Source organism: Diplotaxodon limnothrissa, linkage group LG2 (genome assembly GCF_057381915.1).
Source record: "Diplotaxodon limnothrissa isolate DT_005_m linkage group LG2, D_limnothrissa_male_GT1.1, whole genome shotgun sequence".
NCBI lineage: Eukaryota > Metazoa > Chordata > Actinopteri > Cichliformes > Cichlidae > Diplotaxodon > Diplotaxodon limnothrissa.
In genome coordinates, this window is record NC_140597.1 from 2006453 (window position 1) to 2027925 (window position 21473).

General features: G+C 44.0%; 1 protein-coding gene across 1 annotated transcript; it reads left to right on the plus strand.

Moving 5' to 3' along the window:
• Positions 1 to 849: 849 nt before the first annotated feature.
• ccdc142 (coiled-coil domain containing 142) lies at positions 850 to 20738 on the plus strand. The gene is made up of 17 exons (XM_085374287.1): positions 850 to 1083; positions 1686 to 1800; positions 2118 to 2160; positions 4052 to 4255; positions 4475 to 4693; positions 5011 to 6369; positions 7533 to 7803; positions 8520 to 8606; positions 9985 to 10170; positions 10590 to 10750; positions 11130 to 11282; positions 11457 to 11571; positions 17101 to 17278; positions 17427 to 17537; positions 20004 to 20104; positions 20329 to 20497; positions 20630 to 20738. Exons 2-17 carry the CDS (start codon positions 1697 to 1699, stop codon positions 20736 to 20738), a joined length of 3570 nt encoding a protein of 1189 aa, XP_085230413.1. The 5' UTR covers positions 850 to 1083; positions 1686 to 1696.
• The last annotated feature ends 735 nt before the right edge of the window (positions 20739 to 21473 follow it).

The following is a 21473-nucleotide window of genomic DNA, read 5'->3' on the forward strand; positions in this document are numbered from 1 at the left end:
AACAGTCAATAAACTTTTATATGATGGCAGGACTGTTTATCAAAGGGAAAGTGTGACGCTTAGGAGCCAGCTAGCTGACATAATGTTACCTTTTAACCACCTGTTGTTGTTATTTAGCCGTCTCGTTGTCATCTGTCCAGAGAATAAAAAGCATGTTCATGCATGTTTTTCCTGTGTTAGAGCCTTGATTTCAATTACAGACAGGAGGCTTGAGGCGAGGAAGTAGAAGAATGAGGGGGAGCAGAGATGGAGGAAAAAACAGAAATCTATAAATCTTCAAATGTATGTTGTATACAGCGCTTTGAGTAGAAAAGTGCTATATAAGAATCAGTCCATTTACCAAATGTTAAATTGTCATGTATAGCATCAATGAGCTATTTGCGATATTTAAATTGTAAATAAAGGCCGACTGCAGATGTGGCCGGCAACGTCAATTTTGGCCACTGTATTTAAAATGACGGGGAAACATTTTGAGTACAATTTAAAATCTTATATATTTTAATCTTATGCATTATGTAAATTAACTAACTTTCCTGAAAATAACCAGTGATTTTTTCTTTCCTTTTTTAAACGATTGTTTACATCACGATTGTGTTTTCAGGATAAATGAGGCAACATGCTGTTTAATGTGATCGCTGTGGTGTTACAGCCCATTACTTTAATTATGTCCGTAAGATGCGGAAGGATCCTCTCGTAGAGGAGCAAAAGTGACGCAGGCGCAAGAGTCACCGCCGCTTCTTGTTTACCATAACAACTGGCGACGCTTTCTCCTGATTGGCTGCAGCTACATCCTGTTTTCCCAGGCTTCTGCCATTTAGATGCTATTTTAAACGCTTCCTTCGTGGATTAACGGGAGCGTCTTTAGGAAAGGCGTAAGTCAATAATAAGATCGTTGGCTGGCTCTTCCAGTGAGGCGAAACGTTAGCCACAGTCAAGTGCGGATAGCAGCGCTGTGTCAACGCTAACATGAAGCTAACAGCGTTTCTTCTTCTGCGGGGAAAAAGCCAGTCGGTACTCCCCAGAGAAGTTCTTCTGTTGAGCCGAGATGCCCCAAAGATGGACGCAGAAACACAGTTTTGATAAGTAAGTGTACGATGGCTGGAAATAACACATCTGCTGGCCCTAACTAGCCTTTGTTGAGCTGACTGTGGTGACTCCATTAGATCATTGCCGATGTTGGACACAGGAAGATATTAGCATGTTTTCCATGTCCAGAAGAAGAGCACAGACTCATGGATACACTGAGCTTTTACACCGTCATCTTAAAAAAAGGACAAGTGAAGTTGGAACATGTAGCTCCTGTTGTTGGGTGGTGTTTACATTATTGTTGAAGATCTGTCAGAAAGTTCACAGACTGTCCCCACTGAAGCAAACAGGCGAGCACTGTCACAGAGTCTGTCGTGTAGACACAGCAGAGAGCAGTGTGGCTGAACCACAGTGTGATCCACAGAAAGCAAAGAGGACACACTTGGCATTGCTGACAGAGTATAGCAGGCAGCCTTTTTAGATGTCAGCTGTTCATAAAATGATTGTGGAGTTCATACCTTTTCTTCATATTCACATCACTGACAGATGATTTGGAATATAGACATTCTGTGACAACAGAAATGCTGGAGAGTGAATTCTGAAATAAACAGGCCCCTTTCTGTGCCTTGAATTCATGTTTGTGCTTCGTCCTTCCACAGCTTTGTCTACTATGGATCACAACATCCCAGAGATACTGAAAGATGCTGATGTAGAGCGAGGCCTGATCGGTAATACACATACATGCCTGCACACACACAAACACACTCATGATTGGTGACATGGCCAAGATGTGCTGTGATAGGCTCCAGCCCACGACCCTGAGGAGGATAAGTGGAAGAGAATGGATGGATAGACTCGCATTACAGATTGTGAAGATAAAATATATTTTAGAAGCTACTAATAAACCAAGGGCACAACAAATAACAGAGCGCACAAAGAGCATTATGGGAAAGATGAGCTTCGTGTACTGTGTGGCATTAGTTCTGCTAAAATAAAGACCATTCAAAACAAAACAGAAGGCTCACTGTGAGAGTTTGAACCGGTCACTGTCGGCTTGGATTAATTCTCCACACTGTGGCCTCTCTGCCCAGTTTAGCTGTGGTTTCCCCCACTGGTCTGCACAGCTGTGTGCCTGTAATCCACTCAGCATTTCCTCATTAGTCGCCACGTTAATGATAACACATGGCTAATGTGGCTGCTGGATAACTGCTAATAATGAAATGGCTAATGTTAGCGTGCGTTAGCATTTCTGAGAACTGTTCAGTACTTTAATGCAGCTGAAATGAGAACTTTACTGACCTTAGAGTTGTGAACGTCAGCTGTTAGTGAGGGGTGGAGCTGTAAGCTCGTCTGTTTGAGGCAGAGACAGCTCTGTTTGTATCCACACTGTTGCAAATGAGTATTTAAGTTTAATTTTAAGTTTAATATCGATTAATACAACCCTAGAATGTAAGCAACAAATGTGTAAATGCTTTTGTAATTGATTCCAACCTGCTTCACACAGCTGCAGTTACAACAAGCATGCACAAAGAGCCCTGTTTAAAATGAGTTTCAGCTCGCTCTGCTGATTCCCCGTGTCTGCATTATTAGACAGCGGCACGGTAACCTCTGATGTTCCAGTTTAGACTTTTACAGCTTTACTGTGCAGTCAGATAAACAGGATCACTGAGACCACACTGAGCAATAAAATGATCAACTAATTTCCTCATTCGTAAAGTGTCAGAGAGCCAATTCATTGCAGAAGTTTTGATTTCTACAAACACTGAAATGTCAGGAAGTTGCAAGTTTGCTATTCTGTGCTCTTAATATGAGCACTTTTACAGCAGCATTTAATGTCAGCTCAGCATTAAGCCGACTCTGTGATGCAGAATCACATCAAACGTCTCTGCAGAGGGTTTTACACACACTCATCATTCGTTGGTCACAGTGAGGATCTGGACATAGTGGAAACATCTCAGTGAACATGAGGCTAAAATGGTTTTAATGCACGAAAACTAAACTAAATGTATCGTAAAGTGACATTTTAGAGCTAACCTGTAGACTGATTTGTAATCTGATTACATCTGATATTCAGTCATTGAATGCTGCCAACATTTTGGTCTGGAACCTTAATGGAGACGTGGGGTGTCTCCAGACCTCAGTCCTATCTGTGGAGCGAGCTGGAGCTGGAGAGGAGAAGGCCAACAGTGCTGCTGAGATGTGAGCAAGCCTGGAACGTCTGACCGCTGTGCTGTTCTCCACCAAATACTGAGTCATCGTTTGCTCGGGGATCAAATACTTATTTCACTCAATGACATGAAAAGTTCATTTAGAACTTTTATGTAACATGTTTTTCATTTTTGTTGGTTTATGAAATGAATTCGATTGTTTATTTCTTTGCAATGAGCCAACTTATAAACTCAGCAGTGGGTGTGCAGTCACCTATAATTATTATATGTACGTGGCCACATACATAAAACATGATTAGGCCTAACAGTGACACCTCGGCCTCTGTGTTCAAGATGACAAGGCAACGTTACAGCTTTGCAGTAATATGTATATATTTTATATATGTATTACTGTACCTTGAACATATTACATGAACCAATGAAATGTGAGGGATTTCGAGCAGGATGAGCTACGACTGATCATTCATTGTTGTTGTTTCTTTCAGAGCAGTTTCACTTCCTGTTTGCTAAACAGAGGATCTGAGTGCAAATGGTATGATTTATATATGCAGCACAACATGTTGTTTTTCTGCCCGATACTACGGCACAATTTCTACTAAGCTGATTGATCAATAAACATTAATCCTCCACTGTCCATGTGAACATAGCTCCTCCCATTTCAGTCTTGACCTCAACCCAGCCCTGATTTCTTTATATTTGGAGTGAGACCTTGTAGTTTTTCAAAGGTTTTCCTCGGACTGCTTTTGCCTGTCCTGACCCTTTACTGAGGACTGTTTATGTTAAGCCACTTCACACTGGCCTCTGCATCATCCCGTTCGGGTTGCTGATTACAGATGTTCATGTCTCGTTCCTTGCAGCAAGCTGAGGTGTTAATCAGGAGCAGCTTTAACCCCAGTCTGAAGTGGTTATTCCGGGGTCACGGTCAGGATCAGGAAGAGAAGAACTTTGTAGTGGCTCACAACCTGGTGTCCCGCTCCTCCGAGCGCCTGCTGCGTCTGCAGCAAGCGCTTCTTTCTGTGGCCCCTCAGTGGCAGCTGGTGGGCAGCGCACGGCTGTCTCAGGTGAATTTATACAGTTTGCAGTGTAACTGGATTGTGATGGGTGTGAGGAGAACATGAGTGAATGAAAGCTCTCGTAGCTTAATCTCTTCAAAGATTACATCCTCAACATTCTGACTCTTTAATTGCCATTTTTGGGAAGAAGCCATAATATTGAGCATTGGAACAAACATCGATCTTGTTATAACTGAGTTCATAATCTCCTCTCTCCCACCTAATCAGGTCTGTTTTAAAGGAATGCCAGATGAAGCTGGGGTTCTTCTCCTGCCCTCCTCATCCTCCCTGCAGGGTAAATACAGAGCTCAGTGGAGACTCCTGGAGCAGCGATCCCTGCTGATTTTTATACACGAGTACACGAGGAGGGCTCGGCTAGCAGCGGTTTACATATCCAGTGTGAGCAGACTGTTGGAACATCATCGGCAACACCTTGCACCTCAGCAGGTGAGGCCGAGCGCTCAGCACTGTGTGATCTAAAGCTTACTGAGCACTGTGTCATATAGTCACGCGCTGTACATCACACTGTGCCAGAGGCTACCAGAGGGAACTGTCCAGTTGTGCTGAACGTTTGCGTCTTCACATGCACCTTCACTGGGCGATGTAATGAAGAGTCTGTGTAACAGATCACAGACGTCCGCCACAACCTGTAGTTGGATAATTGTTAAAAATGGTTGCAGGAATGCTTCTGTAACGTCCAACATTTGACATCTTTGTCAAAGACTTTTAGATTTCTGTATCGCCACCAGTGCCTGTTCACACAGTCACAGTCATTCTGCTCTCTTTTCCAGACCCCGTCAACTTCATGCAGGCTCGATCTGGGTTCACTGAGTCAAGAACTCAGGGTTCATCTCAATCACTGGTCTTGCCTGTTTTCCAAAGTCCAGTCTGACCACTTCTTGAGACGTGCTGCTGGTCAACATACCAGGCTACTGCTAAAGATCAAGGAATCTCTGGACTTACTTGGTCTGCAGGCTCTGGTTTTGATGGAGCACTATGTCCAAGCGATCCTGTCTTCTGTATTCCAGACTGACTTAGACTCTGTACCAAAAGAAGTCTTGGAGGATATTTTAACAGGGACTTATCATTACAACCAGGTTGTTGATGAGCAGAGAGGTCAGCACAGCGCCTCCAAGCTAAAGACTGCAGTAATGCAGCAGGCACATTTTTCCACATTGGATTCCAGTCTTCCAAGGATCAAAAGCCATCGCCCTTCTCCTTTCTCAGTCAAAGAGTTAATGATGATTTTAGCAAGCTATCATGCAGAAATGGCAGCCAAGCAGCTGCACTACTGGGCTTCAGAGCCGCCCTGTTACTTCTGTCAGATCCACAGCAACCATGAGACTTGCACGTGTGCTCAAAACCCCACAAGTCTCAGCTGTGGGATTTCCACATTGAGATCTGAGTGGACCTGGGAGCAGCTACATTATACATATCTAATTTCCTCTCCTCTTTTCTCCATAAGTCGTCCCACCCTCCAGATGTCTTGTCAAAATAAAAATACAACACTTCCTGTTTACACGCCTGATGTCCATTTGAACAAGCCAGTCGTGGAAAATCGTCCCTCTGTTTCAGCCAATCCCGCAGATACAGAACATAAAGAGGAGAACTCTAAAAGAGAACAAAGTAACCGGTGTCAAAAACGCACGTCCCATTCTGCTTTTACTCAGAGCGGCGTAGAAGCGTTGGACTTGGTTCAACCTGATCCGACACGTTTAGAAAGCGGCGCGCTTCTGCAGACAGCTTCACCTTTGTTAATGAGCTCCCAACGTCTCCGAGGCGTGCCACCGTCAAGGATTTTCCAACTTCAGCGTTCCTCAGCAGAGCTGCTTTTTCAGGTGTTTGTTTCGTCCAGTGATCTGCTGGCTCCGCTGGTTTCACATACACCCACACCAGAAAGACTCAACGAACAGCCGCTTCAAACCCCAGCAACGGACGTGGTAAATGGGAAGGTTGACTCAACGATCTTGAGCGCTCGAGTACCAAATACACCCGATCCAGTGGAATTAGACAGAGAGAGCTCGAAACTGAACAAAGACCAAAATGTGGAGAGAATTCAACAGGAATGGGCCGAACTGGAAATAACTGTGCCAGATCCCACCAGCAGGTATGGTCACACCATTGTTACCACCTACCAATGTTACTGGTAGTGTTTCTGCGTCCGCGTCATTCTTTGTAGGGATGTTGAGTCCATTCATATCTGCCTTACATGCTGGGCCAGACCTCTACTGTATTCTTAGAAGCAGACTATGACTGTGACTCGTACAAGTGTGGTGTTTATTGTAAACATATAGAAAGTGCTGTATGAAGATGTCACATTTGATCTCTGACCTCTTCGTCAAGGTCAATAAATGGATCTAAAGATCAAAGTAGTAATAATGCTACATAAACTACTTAAAACGACGTTTCTTACCGCCTGTTTGTATTAATGATTCATGGCAGGTTCTAAATAGCAAGTTACTTTGTTCCTCTGACGTCTTCTTCAAGCTCAATAAGGTTCAACTTTAATTAGTTTAAATTTTTCATAAAATGAACAACAATGAAAACATGATCTGGATTTATGGGGATTCTAAATATCACTCTACAGGTTCCAGTGTCACATTTACACTCAGGTCTAATTTCTGCCACATCCTTCAAGTCGGCCCCAGAATGTGTTATTTTAAAGAAAGTGTTAATAGAAATGGAATGAACTGCCTTGTTAGTCAGAAATATGCTGTTATATCCTGATCGATCTTGATTCATTCGGGGAATATTTTGAAGTTCATGCTATGATGAAGTTAGTGCTGTTTTGCCGCATGCATGAATTTGCACAATTCTCTTTGAAGTAAGATTGACAAAGTAAACCATGAAACAAAGACTGAAAGCAGTTTTCTCCTGACAGAAGTTGTTTTTTTGTTCTTCCCAGTTCTTATGTTGTCCCTGTTGGGCATTCCCAAACTAATGATTATAGTAAGCTGGACAACTGCAGGTGGAGGACAGTCGCACACAGTCTATCTGTTGTAATTAAATGTGCTATATAAATAATTAAACTATTAAACTATTAAACTATCTGATAATATCATGCATTCATTCCGACTCGTACTGTCTTGAAAGCGACGCATTAAAAATGCAGACTCGGGCCAAGAAACACGGTCTGTTTCTGAAGAGATGATCATTCAGGCATGAAACCAACACCTTCAGGTGGTGTAGGATTCATGGAAACGAGTGCATGTTCCTACGCTACTACAGTGTTTCTATCAAAGGATGGTTAAACATTAAGAGGTGATTTGTATCTTTCAGATCAGAGAAGGAGGAGATGTTTGAAGCAGACACAAAGACACTGGAGCCGGACCTTGTTTGCTGGTCTCACTCAGTCCAGTGGTTAGACCTGGGTGAGTCTCTGGTCTTTGCTGATCTGCTTGAACAGTATCATACCCTGCTGAGGGCTTTCTGCAGCAGAGCCCTGTGGCTGCAACTACAAGTCCCTGTAGCAGGACACACTGCAGGAAGCCTCAACCTCCAGGAGCACCACAGGGGTTTCCAGGTCATCCACCGGCTGTGTCAGGCTTCAGACGCTGGTAAGAACGTGGCCTCAGCAGCCACTGTGCCCACCGTCTGATGATAGCAGACATGTATACGTAAAGTAGAGTCCAGGCTGAGCGTGTAGTGCTGTAATGTTGTACACTGCTTTCCTTGTTACGTTTACTTTGCTGCTTTGTCTACAGCAGCTGTTTTGTGTCTGCGTTGTGTGTAACTGCTTCATATTTTCTCTTCCTTTGGAATGGACACGTTTCTGTTGTCTTATCCACGTTTGTGATTGGTCACATTAATCTATGAGCACATTCACATGAAAGTGGGGGCAGAGTGGGAAACGCTGAGCTGACTGGAGCTTTGCCTAAACTTAGAGTCAGTATACAGAAGGTCTCTCAGTTATGTTAAATATTTATGAAACTCCGGGGAAAGGCTCTCAGATACTCTGAGACTCAATGATGATCTGCACAATCTGAGTGCCTGATCGTTGTGTTTGCTTCTGGCACACATTTGGACCTGATGGATGGGGGAGGCAGTGTGCACAAAAAAGAATCGTCTAATTTCAAAGTGTTTTTATCCCGCAGCCTCTCATCAGTAATGATCACAGCTTGTGCTGTCAGAAGGAGCTGGGGGGAGCTTCTCAGCACTCAGGTTAACAGCAAAACCTCCGAGAGCAGCTCGACTGCAAAACTCTTTGAAAGGAGAAAACCGAGCATATGAAATTGTGTTGTGTGTGTGTGACACTCCTTGTTGTGTGTTGTAGGTCAAGTTCCAAAGGAGAGTGAAGTCATGCTGGAGGACCTGAGTCTGTGTGTGTTACTGGTTACTGCACATGCTCAGTGGGACTATGGTTAGTGCGCTTAGACTCACACACTGACCGGTCTGCTGCTCTGACCTTACATATTACATGTTTTTACATATATGTCATTTTTGTTTTAGACACGGTGTGATGTCATTAGCTTTGATTTCATATTTGATTGACCAGACACACTAAGTTATTTTTAAAATCATGTTTTACTTCATTTTTAACAGCAGCAGAATTTCCAACAGTTGATAAATATAAAGTAGAGCTGGGCGATATGAGATTTTTTCATATCACGATATGTTTTTTTCATTTCAGGCGATAACGATATCTATCACGATATAAGCCAAATAACTATATTTGTAAGATTTAAATGTGCCGTTGCTCACAAGTAAAATGTGAAATAATCAGCAGCTTGTTTTTAAATATTTATTTCCCATAATAAGTTCAACAGGGTAGATGTACTTAAGGAACATGAGACTTTTTCAGATAAATAAAGGCAAATATTGCAAACTACACAAAAGGCAGCCGCTAAAGCGTTTAAGTTTCAAAACAGAACAAATGAAACAGACTAAACTGTCAATTCCACTTAGAAACAAAATATTAATTCTAAAAATAAATCTTAGTCAATTTTGTCTGTTCTTCTGTAAAACAAACTAACTTTTGTCAATATCAAATAAACTGAGAACTAAAAGGAAATTCTCAATCTCTCCTTGTTGTATAGCTGAGCTTTTCAAACAGCTGTAACAGTTACTTTAGTCTGACAAAAGCCGGATGACGAATCAGCGCTTCCAGTCAGAGACTGAGCTGCACCGCTTTATTGTATTTCCAGACTTGCTTTCGGCACATTTACAGTGCAGCTACTCTGTTTTTGTCAGACTTGAAATAGCTGAAATACCTTCACACTACAGAGCTTCTGTGGCTCTTCCGTTCAACAATCTCTCCGGCGTTGGAGCCATCATCTGTTTTCTCTTCGGTAACCTTCGGTCACGCTCTCGGTTGATTTTTCTCTAGTCGGCACACTCCTTTCCTCCATTACCCGGGCGGCACGGCGGCTGGCTGCTTCCCAAACAAACACACATGTGCGGCTTGACGTGACGCTGCGGCTGTGATTGGTTCGGCTCTGCACTACTTAATTTGGATTGGCTGTTCTTTTTTTCTTTTTTTAAGAGGACGAGCGCGGTGAGGTCTATCGCAATAATTTAATTTTTCTATCGAGAAAAAGTTATTTCGCGATACATATCGTTATCGTTCTATCGCCCAGCTCTAATATAAAGTACATTATGGTGTTTTTTTTTAATTCCTCAGCAACAATAAATAACATCGGACATCGCTCGTCTGTAAAAAAGAATAACATTATCTGCAGACTGACTTTGAGCTGAATCGCTGTCCCCTGCTGTGCTTCTGCTTCGTCGTCTCTCCTCAGAATTGTGTCGAACTTTAGGTTCAACCCTGACAGATAAATGTTTGATAAATCAAAGAAGCTCGTTTGTGGTGACATCATCTGAAAAAGATGAAAATGTGACGTCAGCAACAATGGGGCGTTTCCTTCTGCTGCTGCCACCCCTCCTGTCTTCTCTGCGCTGCCGTCAGTCACACAGCAGAGCCTCAGGTAAACGTTCCACCAGCAGCACTCTAACCAAACCCAGTGGAAATGACATCAACTCATATCTTCATCTGGACGTAGTGTTTAGTGGGAGAAACGTTTCGTCACATCCAGGTGACGTCTTCAGTCTCAGCTGACTGCAGGTTTCAAACTTATAAACAGTACATCTGCATAATGACTGAAACCAGCCCACTGAGGGAACAATGGGCTGGGAGCTCAGTTCCTTCATCATAATTATGCAAATTCTCATGACCACTGATCAACAACCACTGATCAATGGGTCAGTGGGCTTTGATCAGTGGTTGTCTCTCTTTAATATTGCAGAGTCTTTGCCTGATTTTTCTTTTTTAAAAACAGTTTCTACATAAAATAATAATAATAATAAAATTGACTTGATGCCCGTTGTGTCTGTCTCCCCTCCACAGGTCCCTTCAGCCTCTTCCCCTGTACTCTGCAGAGGCAGACTGTTGGTTTGGTGCTGGCCTCTGTGCAGCTGCCTACTGTATGGGTGATGTCCAAGGCACACCAGTTCCTCTCCTCCTGGAGTCTCAATAAGTTCCTGCTTATTACACAGGCGGACCTCACAGTAGGTTACTCATATATTACAACCAGAACACGTGTTCTGTAGAGCTGGGTGATCAGAGACTGATATAAGTGCAAAGGCTGTTTCATAAACACGATGCAGTGAACTCTGATCATAGTCACACCACTTTGTACTAACACTGGAGTAAAAACAATGCAAAGCATGATGTACTGTGAGCTTCTAATGGCTGTCTTTGGTGCTGTACTTATTTTTGGCCCAAAGTTCGTTTCATTTATTTCACTTTGCTTCATATTCATGTATTAAGGATTTCATACGTTTCGAATAAAAAAACAAAATGAGTTTGAGCAGTGGTGCCAAAACGTTTGGACACAGTTCATCTTTAAGCTCAGTGTCAGTTTAAATGTGTTTTTTGTGTCTGCAGGTGATGAGGGAGTCATTCGAGGCGATGGTGCATCAGACCAAATCACTAGTGATGAATTCACACAGTGACCAGCAGTCTGCTCTACACACCCACAGCCAGCTCCTCCTGCAGCAGCAGCTGGAAACGCTGGAGCGTGCTCGGTCTGCTCTGCAGGTGAGCTGTCTGCTTTCTTCTCACAGCCACGTCAGAAAGCTTCACTGCTGCTGTGCAGACGGGTGGACTGTGTGTTTAGTGTTGCTGAGGATCATATACCAGGACTATACAGAGCCACACATGATTCCCTAACCACATCTAACTGGTAATGTTGGTGTCTTCACTGTCCGTCAGACCTTCTCTTCTGTGATGCTGAGGACATTCTCCAGTGACTGCAAGCAGAGGTCAGGAGAGATCTTTGAACACACCATGCCTCCTGCTGTACACTGGAAGCCCAGCCACAGGACAGGTACTCGTATCTGAGTGTATGACTTCAGTTTACCTCAGTGTTTTATGTAGATTTATGTTGTAAGGTAAGAAACTCCTCTGAGCACTTAGTGACCGTGTGAATAATAACTCCCTTTCACGGGAAACCAGAAAACCAGAACCAGAGTCTTAAAAGGTGGCTGTAAGGTTTGGGTGAGAGGAAAGCTGACAGAGAAGTGTGGAGAACAACTATATACTATATAAATAATATACCGGTCAGTAGAGGAAGAGGAGTTTCAGAGTAGTGGAAAACTTACAGAGACCGAGAGGACAAAGCACAAACTAAAAGACAGGGAAGTTATGAACAGATCTGAATAAAGACCACATTGATCAGGTGATCAGGTGTTCTGGTGATCAGGTGTTCTGGTTCAGGTGATCAGGTGTTCTGGTGATCAGGTGTTCTGTTTCAGGTGATCAGGTGATCTGGTGTTTAGGTGTTCAGGTGATCAGGTGTTCTGTTTCAGGTGATCAGGTGTTCTGTTTCAGGTGATCAGGTGTTCTGGTGTTTAGGTGTTCTGGTGATCAGGTGTTCTGTTTCAGGTGATCTGGTGATCAGGTGTTCTGGTGATCAGGTGATCAGGTGTTCTGGTTCAGGTGATCAGGTGTTCTGGTGATCAGGTGATCAGGTGTTCTGTTTCAGGTGATCAGGTGATCTGGTGTTTAGGTGTTCAGGTGATCAGGTGTTCTGGTGATCAGGTGTTCTGGTTCAGGTGATCAGGTGTTCTGGTGATCAGGTGATTAGGTGTTCTGTTTCAGGTGATCAGGTGTTCTGGTGATCAGGTGTTCTGGTTCAGGTGATCAGGTGTTCTGGTGATTAGGTGTTCTGGTTCAGGTGATCAGGTGTTCTGGTGATTAGGTGTTCTGGTTCAGGTGATCAGGTGTTCTGGTGATCAGCTGTTCTGGTGATCTGGTGATCAGCTGTTCTGGTTCAGGTGATCAGGTGTTCTGGTTCAGGTGATCAGGTGTTCTGGTGATCAGGTTTTCTGGTTCAGGTGATCAGGTGTTCTGGTTCAGGTGATCAGATGTTCTGGTGATCAGGTGCTCTGGTGATCTGGTGATCAGGTGTTCTGCTTCTGGTGATCAGGTGTTCTGGTTCAGGTGATCTGGTGATCAGGTGTTCTGGTGATCAGGTGATCAGGTGTTCTGGTTCAGTTGATCAGGTGTTCTGGTGTTCAGGTGATCAGGTGTTCTGGTGATCAGGTGTTCTGGTTCAGGTGATCAGGTGTTCTGGTGATCAGGTGCTCTGGTGATCTGGTGATCAGGTGTTCTGGTTCAGGTGATCAGGAGTTCTGGTTCTGGTGATCAGGTGTTCTGGTGATCAGGTGTTCTGGTTCAGGTGATCTGGTGATCTGGTGTTCTGGTGTTCTGGTTCTGGTGATCAGGTGTTCTGGTGATCAGGTGATCAGTTTTTCTGTTTCAGGTGATCAGGTGTTCTGGTGATCAGGTGATCAGGTGATCTGGTGATCTGGTGATCAGGTGTTCTGGTTCAGGTGATCTGGTGATCAGGTGTTCTGGTGATCTGGTGATCTGGTGATCAGGTGTTCTGGTTCAGGTGATCAGGTGTTCTGGTGATCAGGTGAACAGGTGTTCTGTTTCAGGTGATCAGGTGATCTGGTGTTTAGGTGATCAGGTGTTCTGGTGATCAGGTGTTCTGGTTCAGGTGATCAGGTGTTCTGGTGTTTAGGTGATCAGGTGTTCTGGTGATTAGGTGTTCTGGTTCAGGTGATCAGGTGTTCTGGTGATCAGCTGTTCTGGTGATCAGCTGTTCTGGTGATCTGGTGATCAGGTGTTCTGGTGATCAGGTGAACAGGTGTTCTGTTTCAGGTGATCAGGTGATCTGGTGTTCAGGTGATCAGGTGTTCAGGTGATCAGGTGTTCTGGTGATCAGGTGTTCTGGTTCAGTTGATCAGGTGTTCTGGTGTTTAGGTGATCAGGTGTTCTGGTGATTAGGTGTTCTGGTTCAGGTGATCAGGTGTTCTGGTGATCAGGTGTTCTGGTGATCTGGTGATCAGCTGTTCTGGTTCTGGTGATCAGGTGTTCTGGTGATCTGGTGATCAGCTGTTCTGGTTCTGGTGATCAGGTGTTCTGGTGATCAGGTGTTCTGGTGATCTGGTGATCAGGTGTTCTGGTTCAGTTGATCAGGTGTTCTGGTGATCAGGTGTTCTGGTTCAGGTGATCTGGTGATCAGGTGTTCTGGTTCTGGTGATCAGGTGTTCTGGTGATCAGGTGATCAGGTGTTCTGTTTCAGGTGATCAGGTGTTCTGGTGATCAGGTGTTCTGGTTCAGGTGTTCTGGTTATCAGGTGATCAGGTGATCTGGTGATCAGGTGTTCTGGTTCAGGTGATCTGGTGATCAGGTGTTCTGGTTCAGTTGATCAGGTGTTCTGGTGTTTAGGTGATCAGGTGTTCTGGTGATTAGGTGTTCTGGTTCAGGTGATCAAGTGTTCTGGTGTTTAGGTGTTCAGGTGATCAGGTGTTCTGGTGATCAGGTGTTCTGGTTCAGGTGTTCAGGTGATCAGGTGTTCTGTTTCAGGTGATCAGGTGTTCTGGTGATCAGGTGTTCTGGTTCAGGTGATCTGGTGATCAGGTGTTCTGGTGATCAGGTGATCTGGTTCAGTTGATCAGGTGTTCTGGTGTTTAGGTGATCAGGTGTTCTGGTGATTAGGTGTTCTGGTTCAGGTGATCAAGTGTTCTGGTGTTTAGGTGTTCAGGTGATCAGGTGTTCTGGTGATCAGGTGTTCTGTTTCAGGTGATCAGGTGTTCTGGTGATCAGGTGTTCTGGTTCAGGTGTTCTGGTGATCAGGTGATCAGGTGTTCTGTTTCAGGTGATCAGGTGTTCTGGTGATCAGGTGTTCTGGTTCAGGTGATCTGGTGATCAGGTGTTCTGGTGATCAGGTGATCTGGTTCAGTTGATCAGGTGTTCTGGTGTTTAGGTGATCAGGTGTTCTGGTGATTAGGTGTTCTGGTTCAGGTGATCAAGTGTTCTGGTGTTTAGGTGTTCAGGTGATCAGGTGTTCTGGTGATCAGGTGTTCTGGTTCAGTTGGTCAGGTGTTCTGGTGTTTAGGTGATCAGGTGTTCTGGTGATTAGGTGTTCTGGTTCAGGTGATCAAGTGTTCTGGTGTTTAGGTGTTCAGGTGATCAGGTGTTCTGGTGATCAGGTGTTCTGGTTCAGTTGATCAGGTGTTCTGGTGTTTAGGTGTTCAGGTGATCAGGTGTTCTGGTGATCAGGTGTTCTGGTTCAGGTGATCAGGTGTTCTGGTTCTGGTGATCAGGTGTTCTGGTGATCAGGTGTTCAGGTGATCAGATGTTCTGGTGATCAGGTGTTCTGGTGATCAGGTGTTCTGGTTCAGGTGATTAGGTGTTCAGGTGATCAGGTGTTCTGGTGATCAGGTGTTCTGGTTCAGTAGATCAGGTGTTCAGGTGATCAGGTGTTCTGGTGATCAGGTGTTCTGGTTCAGTAGATCAGGTGTTCTGGTGTTTAGGTGATCAGGTGTTCTGGTTCAGGTGATCAGGTGTTCTGGTGATCAGGTGTTCTGGTGATCTGGTGATCAGCTGTTCTGGTTCTGGTGATCAGGTGTTCTGGTGATCAGGTGTTCTGGTTCAGGTGATCAGATGTTCTGGTGATCAGGTGTTCTGGTGATCTGGTGATCAGGTGTTCTGGTTCAGTTGATCAGGTGTTCTGGTGATCAGGTGTTCTGGTGATCAGGTGTTCTTGTGATCAGGTGATCAGGTGTTCTGGTTCAGTTGATCAGGTGTTCTGGTGTTTAGGTGATCAGGTGTTCTGGTGATCAGGTGATCAGGTATTCTGGTTCAGGTGATCAAGTGTTCTGGTGTTTAGGTGTTCAGGTGATCAGGTGTTCTGGTGATCAGGTGTTCTGGTTCAGGTGATCAGGTGTTCAGATGATCAGATGTTCTGTTTCAGGTGTTCAGATGATCAGGTGTTCTGTTTCAGGTGATCAGGTGTTTAGGTTTTCAGGTGTGGATCTTTAAGGAATGGTTTAAGTACAGCAGCCTTTGAAGCCAGTGATGTCTGATGGGCTCTTACAAAGTGAAACAAAGTGAAGTGGTTTTGTAGGTTTTGTGAATTCTGAACATAAAAACTGCAGCAAACATCAACACATTACTAAACACGCTCTAACTGTTCAACGAAGAAGTTATTTAGGGGTTACTTTTATTCGGCTAAACTCATCAGGGTTGGGTTTAAAAATCGATTTTAGTTTCAATAAAGTGATATCCATTCATTAAGTCCTGAATCCATTTTTAAATATAAATGTATTTTTGTCAGAAACGCCAGAATCTCAGGTTGAAGCTCACAACATTATTTCAGCAACCATCAAACAGCTAAAACAGCAAATGAGAGCAGGTTACAGAGTCCGCACAGAAACACAGAGCGTGGATCGTTCACCCGACGGCACGGACACGCCGTCGCTGATTCTGTCGACGTCTCACAGATTCTGACGCTGCAGGTTTCATCACTCAACACTCCAACAACAAAGCCTCATTTCTGCTGTTAAACATCGAACAAATGTAAACTTTTACAAATGATGCCAAATAACAAACTCTCAGCTGTGTCTGTAATCAAACCTCTGTAACTTTGCTCTGCTTCACTTCAGCAGCATCAGGTTCACATCTGATTTTCTTATCTGCTATAAAAAGCCAGGCCAGGAAAATCTGCTCCATGTTTTTATCCTCAGTTACTTTGCACAAAGACATCTGCTGTGATGATCACACCTGTGATGAAGTCTCACAGTGTCAGCTTTGTGTTTATACACAGATAGTTACACCGAGTTTGTAATTGCACATAAATAATCAAATAATTTGGAATTCAATATTTGTAATTTACAAGCTTTAGAGAGTTCTTTCAACAGTACAATAAATGATCATCATTATAATATTTCTATCAGCCCTGCTGATCATTCAGACTAAGCCAGAGAAGACTTTGGTTTGAATAATAAAGGAAAACACTCATGACTGTTAAAGTGTTTAAATGTTTTCATTAGGAGTAACACTCAGTACTATGTGACTGTAATACAGTGAATGTAGTTTTCCTGTGAGAGAACAACCCACAAACTCAGGTGTGAGCAGGTGACCCTGTGCCACACCGCTGGAGTGCAGCAGGTTCTCACTCCTGGCTCTTTGCTGTGTGTCTGTCTTCACTGCTCCAGCTCCAACACTTCCTGATCTTTGTCATGTTTTGCACTCAAAGTTTTGTCACTAACAGCTGCAGGTTGGACTTCCAGTCTGTTCCTTCCACAGTGACTGATCCACCCATGTATTATGAACAGAACACCAGCTGTCATGTTTGTGCTTTGGGTCGCTGTCCTGCCAAAGCAGCAGCTACAGCGTGTAGTTAGTGTCATTGCTTATGAATGCTTTTATATTCGCACCAACCACACTGAAAATAAATGGCTGCTGTAATATTTCAGCAGCATCTCAGTTCAACAGAAGCTAAAAGTTTGTATTTCATTTTCTCTCTAAATGGCCTTTTTCATTTTACGCTGTGTTTCCAAAGGTTTTCCCAACAGTCCCAGTGAATATGCATCTCTGGCAGCTCAAACTGTGATTGGTCAAGTGTTAGAGGGCGTGGCCCCTCTGTCTGATGACGCACGAGTCCAAGCATTGAGTATAACGATGACAGCGTTCATGGAGGCATGGATGGAGCACATCCTGAGACAGAAGATCAAGTTCAGGTGTGTTTTAGAGCACAGACGGTGTTAGCCAACAAACTGATGACATCATTAAAAACAGCAGTTTGGTACATGTGCGTGTGACTCTTCACGTCACATAAACACAGACCATCTTCAGATGTTGACAAATGTCCTTCTGCTCTGTTTTTAGCGTGCAGGGCGCTCTTCAGCTGAAGCAGGACTTTGACTCTATTAGAGAAATGATCCAGTCCAACCAGTATGGTCTGTCAGCTGAGCTCCACCAGCAGCTGCTCAGCCTCCGGTATCACCGTCTGGCTTTTTCTCTTATTCATTGCCATCTTCATCTCCCTGTAAATCTCTTGATTGTTAACTAATCAAACCAGTAACAAATATCCAAAACCAGCCCAAACGAGCCTACGTGTTCAATTCAATTCAATTGTATTTATATAGCACCAAATCACAACAGCAGTCGCCTCAAGGTGCTTTATGAAAGCTTAGCAGCTGTGCATACTCCACATATCTGAGACCACTGCTTTACTGTGAGCTTCAGAGTGTGGAAGCCGTCATCTTTCTAGTCTTACTGACCACTGAACGTCACATTTTTCCATCTGCAATTTTAAATCACCAATGAATCACACAGTCAGTAAATATGCAGCTTTTGGGGCTGTGGGAAGAAACAGGCACAGAGGAAGCATCCAAACTCCACCCAAAAAGACTCCAGATAGGTTCAGACTCTTTCTGTTATTTGGCAGTGCAGACCTCTGCACCACTGTGCCAGCTAAGAAGGAAATGAACACACTGCTGTTTGCACTGCGGACGTCATGTTCTCTTCCACTGAGGCTGATTCTACAGGGTGGGTCATTCATATGGATACAGCGTAACAACATGGGAATGGTTGGTGATATTAAAGTCCTGTTTGTGACACATTAGTATATGTGAGGGGCAAACTCCTCAAGATGGGTGGTGACCATGGTGGCCATTTAGAAGTCGGCCATCTTGGATACAACTTTTGTTTTTTCAATAGGAAGAGGGCCATGTGACACATCAAACTTATTGGTAATGTCACAAGAAAAACAATGGTGTGCTTGGTTTCAACGTAACTTTATTCTTTCATGAGTTATTTACAAGTTTCTCTTTGTTCACAGCCATTGACATGTCGAAGGTTAACACGTGAGGAGCGAAATTGTGTTGATATCTGGTGAACGCAGTAACCGGGTCATTGCAGAAGATTTCAATGCAAGACCCCCTACGAGACCACCCATCTCCCATGCTACAGTCAGCAAACTGCTTGCTTGTGAAACTGGTTCAGTGTTGGATTTGCCAAAATGTGGACGCAAGAAAACTGTCACTGATGAAGAAACATCAGTGGCTGTCCTAGCTTCATTCAGCAAGAGCCCACAGCGTAGCACTCGCCGCATGTCACTGGAGAGTGGCATTAGTCCAACATCCCTTCGGCGGATATTAGCTACTCACAAATGGCACCCTTACAAACTCCAGCTACTGCAGCATCTCAACGAGGATGACCCAGATCGGCCACAGAATTTGCAGAATGGGCAAAACAAAAACTGGAACAGGACCCTCAGTTCACACAGAAGATTTTGTTCAGTGATGAGACAAACTTCTATGTGAATGGTGTTAACAAACAAAACCAACGCTATTGGTCTGACACTAACCCACATTGGATGGATCCCTCCAAGACTGTTGGAACAACAAAAGTGATGGTTTGGTGTGGTATATGGGGCACAACGATAGTGGGTCCATTCTTCATCAATGGAAACCTCAAGGCTGCTGGATATTTGAAATTGCTACATGATGATGTGTTTCCCTCTTTATGCACTGAAGCTGGCACGTTCCCTGAGTTTTTCCAGCAAGATGGTGCACCACCACATTATGGGTGCCAGGTCCGAGCATTCCTAGATGAACAGTTTCCTGGAAAGTGGATTGGTCGTCGTGGGCCAGTTGAATGGCCCCCAAGGTCTCCCGATCTGACCCCCTTAGACTTTTATCTTTGGGGTCATCTGAAGGCAATTGTCTATGGTGTGAAGATACGAGATGTGCAGCACCTGAAACTACGGATACTGGATGCCTGTGCTGGCATTTCTCCTGCGGTGTTGCTATCAGTGTGTGAAGAGTGGGAGAAGAGGGTTGCATTGACAATCCAACACAATGGGCAGCACATTGAACACATTTTATAAGTGGTCAGAAACTTGTAAATAAGTCATGAAAGAATAAAGTTACGTTGAAACCAAGCACACCATTGTTGTTCTTGTGACATTACCAATAAGTTTGATGTGTCACATGACCCTCTTCCTATTGAAAAAACAAAAGTTGTATCCAAGATGGCCGACTTCTAAATGGCCACCATGGTCACCACCAATCTTGAGGAGTTTGCCCCTCACATATACTAATGTGCCACAAACAGGACTTTAATATCACCAACCATCCCCATGTTATTACGCTGTATCCATATGAATGACCCACCCTGTATATAAGTCACTTTGACGTGATGTCAGAGTGGGACTCAGTTTTCCAAATGCAGCTGCAGTGCTGGGACCAGATGTGCACAAGAAGATAATCATACAAATGTTGCTATTTTCAGTATTTAGTCACATCTTTGTTGTACACCTCAAACATTGTGACTTCAACTGTTTTTGGTTATCTCCTGGGTCTGTTCAAGTAAAAAATATTAAAGTGTTACTTTTTAATATTTGCTGGCAGAGTCTAAATAATAAGTGATGAAGTTCCTCGGTGCTCTCTCTGCCTGCAGGGTTTTTCAGCAGGTGGACTCAGCAGTGGTGTGCCTGCTTCAGCAGCCGCAGGCTAAACCGTACGTGCAGTCTCGATCCTGGGAGCCTTTCTCTCGCTGCTGTAAGTGTCACGTCAGTCTGCAGCGTTCAAATGTGCCAACACGTCACAGTTCATTTCCCTCGTTCCTTCAGTACACAGGCGTTTCAGAGGCGTGTTGGGCTGTGAGAAAGTTTTCCTTCATCAACCAAGCACATGTTCTGTTAGGATTCACAGGCTGTGTGGTTGCCATTCATGTGACAAATACAATGAGAGGCAGTGGTGATGAGCCTGCTGTAATTCTCCAGGTCCGGCTGACAGAAACGGGGACAGCACTGATGCTGCTGTGGGGAGCAGTATAGCCAACCTGAGGTGCATGGAAGGCGAGGACCTGCCTCAGTCTGATTCCTCATGCACGCCTACCGACCTCCCTCCAGTAGACCCATCGACCCCCGCAGAGCCATACCTCGCTCCAAGGTACAGTTCTCCCATTCTCTCTACGGAGGTAGTGCAGAAATTCATCATTTTTTTGACACATTAATGGGCCTGATGCACACTTCTCCCCTTGAAGTCGCTCCCAGTTAAGAAGTGTTTCCTTTGTGCTCACAGCCTGGTGCTGGGTGCAGCTCAGCAGGACTGGTTAGACCTGAGGATTCAGACCAGTGCCCGTCGCTGGAGGCTGCCGGGGCTGTCCTGCCTGTCCAACTCTGAACACTGAACACACACACACACACACACACACACACACACACACACACACACACACACACACACACACACACACACACACACACACACACACTTTGATTTAGTAGCAACATTTGAAGGAAATATCATGTAAATACATAAAAATAATGATTTTATTTTTGATAAATAGACATGAGGGGCACCATGAAGCAGGTGCAACATAAACCCCAGTCAGACACACTGGGACAACACTGGTTAGAACTTCTCGCTCACATATGTTTGAAATGTGTCAAATGAATGAAATGATAATTAATTTAAAAACAAAATGCTCTTATTTTCAGAAATATTTCTTTTACCTGTGTTTTATATACCTGAATAAATCAGTTTGTGTTTGCATGTTCATGTGCTCGTGCTTCTTTTCATTGCTGTTGTCAGTTTATCAGACTGGAACTGGACTAAGTGCACCATGAAAACCATTTGATGCTCCTTATCTCATTCAGCTGAATTCATTTCTGTGCTTTGTGACTTTATTTCAGTAGTTCAAACTGCAGAACAACCAACACAGGACCTGAAGACAGAAGCAAAAGTGATTTTCTTTTACTTTTGATTCTGTTCCCTGTACTCTCGATGGACGAGAAGCACAAATCATTTCTTTACTAACCCCTCCTGTTGTTGTTCGCACAAATGAAGTCAGGACCGAGAACAACAACAGTTCAGACTACTCAATGACAGGAATACATTTCTAATCATCCATCCTGGTTGTTAT

What these genes read in the sequence shown, in the direction of transcription:
- ccdc142 (XM_085374287.1), top strand. Translation starts at nt 1,697, where the DNA reads ATGGATCACAACATCCCAGAGATACTGAAAGATGCTGATGTAGAGCGA. An exon ending in GCAGGTATGGTCACACCATT is followed by an intron (nt 6,370 to 7,532) that starts GTTACCACCTAC and finishes TTCAGATCAGAG; the next exon opens with AAGGAGGAGATGTTTGAAGC. An exon ending in GAAGCCCAGCCACAGGACAG is followed by an intron (nt 11,572 to 17,100) that starts GTACTCGTATCT and finishes GTGTTTCCAAAG; the next exon opens with GTTTTCCCAACAGTCCCAGT.